The 3,193-nt window shown below is 32.9% G+C and overlaps 1 protein-coding gene across 1 annotated transcript; it reads left to right on the plus strand.

Moving 5' to 3' along the window:
- The first annotated feature begins 702 nt into the window (after positions 1-702).
- LOC107883724 lies at positions 703-1,359 on the plus strand. Its single transcript, XM_016804322.1, has 2 exons — positions 703-940; positions 1,031-1,359. The coding sequence occupies exons 1-2, from the start codon at positions 703-705 to the stop codon at positions 1,357-1,359; spliced, it is 567 nt and encodes a 188-aa protein (XP_016659811.1).
- The last annotated feature ends 1,834 nt before the right edge of the window (positions 1,360-3,193 follow it).

The raw sequence follows: 3,193 nt of genomic DNA on the forward strand, positions 1-3,193 counted from the left end.
TATAAATTGAATAAACTGTTTGTTATTTAAAAATAAATACGAATATTTTAATATTTTAAAATAATAAATATAAAATTCGAAAATATACCTAGGGTAATAAAATTACTGAAAAACTAAAAATTGTCGTTCGACGATCAATTGTTCTGGCGTCCAATTGTATTCACGATCAATTCGCTCGCGATCAATTCACCGTCGACCAATTCACCGGGTACCGTTCCAAACGACTGTCAAACAAGTACCTAGCTAGAAACTGCGCCACGACAATATTTAATTTTATCACATAAATTTAATCCTGATTCTAAATGATTAATTTTTTTAATATAGACTTCCGAATTGATTACTTTACCATTAATGTGAAATGTTGTAGAGTCTAAAGAAAAAATTCCAATTGACCAAATTGGACCTAACATTTTTAATAATTATACGTGTAAATATAAGCAGGTTTCAACATATCTCATACTGTGAAGTACAAGCGGGCCTAGCTTATGAAAACTAATAACAGAATTATTGCTTTAATCATATTCAATATTTACAAACCAATTAATTGGAATAAAAAGTTTTTTAATATTTTAACATTACTGAACACTGGGTACAAAATATTACCACCAGAGTGGATTTAGGATGGGAAGATCGACTATAGATCACATATTTGTTATTAGACAAATCATGGAGAAATATTATGAGTATGCGTGAGATTTACATATGATCTTCGTCGACTACAAACAAGTATATGACAGCATTATACGAAAAGAACTATGGAGGACATTAGCATACTTGGGAATACCAAAAAAGTTAATCACACTGGTACAAATGTGCAACGCAGATACCTATTATAGCAGGATAAAATGTAAGAATGTATCATCACACACCTTTAAAATTGAAAATGGTCTACGCCAAGGGGATGTTATGTCACCGGTATTATTCAACCTCGCACTAGAAAGTGTGATATAAAAAGTACCGCGAACAGAAGATCTAACATTAAAAGATGGAAATATAATTCTAGCATACGCGGATGATATTGTGATTATAGGAAAAATACAAGAAGAAGTGAAAAGGAGCATGATAGAAATTATGAAAGCAGAGGAAAGTATCGGATTAAGAATTAACACAGAAAAAACGAAATACATGAAAATGACCAGAAAAGTAGGAACTTTAACTATAGATATAACTATAGATAACAGCCAAATAGAACAGATAAGAGATTTTAAATATTTAGGAGTGACGTTAGACAAGCAAAATAACACACATGGAGAAATAAACATAAGACTGGCCGCAGCAAATAGAGGTTACTTTGCTCTAGCAAACCTATTTAGATCAAAATTAATATCGAAAAAAAACAAAAGAACAACTATATATTAGCTATGTGAGACCAGTACTTTCATATGCATGTGCCACTTGGGCAACAACGAAAGGTGATGAAGAGAAGCTACTAAGATTCGAAAGAAAGATACTAAGGAAAATACATGGCCCAATATATAGTCAGGAAGAACAGAAATGGAAAATAAGATCAAACAATGAATTAAGGGCGCCAAAACCATCAAAATGGACTTACTGCTTATTTGATAAGCACCATCAGAAGCAAATTTACAGTATATCCATTTCTAGGGAGATACTGTATATTTTATTCTAACGAAATGTCTTATAATAGGGAGATACTGGTTTTTTTTTTTTTTTTAAACTATATAATATTATAAGGGAAATTAATAGAAAAATCTATAAAGTAATTACTAATTTTAACATATTTATATAATACATTTAGTACAATATACAATTATTTATATAAATAAATAAATTGCAAACACTTTTGAGCAAGTAAGTACTTTTTACTTTAAATTAACAATTTATAAAATAATTTAATTAGACTGACATTTTTATAATAATAACTATACTCGCGCCGGCGAGAGAACGCTACTCGTTGGCGCATCCAAATGACGGAGCTCCGTGGTTTCGTACCCAAATTTCTCCCACTCTACCACCTAGGCGCCGCAGTAAATTCTCCCACTCGCTACGCGTGACCAGCGGCGGTGACGGCGGCCGCGACGGTAGCGGCGACGGTGGCGGCGGCCGCGACGGTAGCGGCGACGGTGGCGGCGGCCAGAGTTGACGGCGGCCAGCGTTCAGGAAGGTTAGGTGGTGGGAATGCGCGAGATCGGACGAATTTTGGTCGCCGCCCAAAAGCGTTCTCTCGTCGGCCCGAGTATATCATTATATAACATTTTTAATTTTCGTTGTCACTGTATAAATCTGGTGCTTCAATAGCACGCGGAAAATTTAGCCAAAATTGTTTCCTTGTTTCTGGCATTAAAGAAACTAATGTTTTTATGATACTTTCCTTTTTGCTTGGATGAATACCTAGAACTTTAGTTTTTTGGTCTGGTTTTAATATTCCATTTTTATTGATGTTGTTTTTTAAAAAATCAAGTTTTCCAAATGGACAATATTCACTATAGTCAGTTTTGTAAAGCAAATAATTCAACCCTCTTTCTGCCTTTATATGAACAATGTCACTAAGCATTGGTCTTATATTTTGCTAGTTCAATTTGTAAACAGAACATTCTGATTTCCAATCATAGAAGTCTTTGAGAGCCATTACTTTTGCATCTACATGTCCACTATTGGATTTACGGATAACTTTTTCAAAGTCCATAAAATCATATACTTTACCGGTTTTTTTCAGTGATAACTCGACTTGGCGATGGAAACTGTCAGCAGACATGTCCAGGCTCAAAGTAGAACAAATTAATTTCAGTAGTTTCAATTTCATATGAATTAATAATATAAATCAAGAATGTCAGTAGGCACCATTTTTTATTTTGTGCTGCACAGTTATCCATCCATATTGAAATACTTTTAACATCTTTATTACATAAAAGAAACTGAAAAAAACAACTTGTCAAATCTTCCTGTTTTCTTCCAGACACACCTTCATGTCATTTGATAGCTAAAGGCTAATTTTATTATTTTTCCTATTGGCACAAAACTTTCATTGAATACTATTATTATTTTAGTGAATATAGCTGCTTTGAAACATTCCATGCGAGGTAACATAGTAACTTTCTGAAGATCAACAGAAACAGTTAATTTAGAATCACTATTTAATTCTTTTTTATGACTTTCATACAAGGATCTTGCTTGTGTATATAACTCCTCATTCCTACATTTTTCCCATCTAGACTTTTAAACGAATATTTTA

This window comes from Acyrthosiphon pisum, unplaced genomic scaffold (assembly GCF_005508785.2).
Source record: "Acyrthosiphon pisum isolate AL4f unplaced genomic scaffold, pea_aphid_22Mar2018_4r6ur Scaffold_21109;HRSCAF=23054, whole genome shotgun sequence".
NCBI lineage: Eukaryota > Metazoa > Arthropoda > Insecta > Hemiptera > Aphididae > Acyrthosiphon > Acyrthosiphon pisum.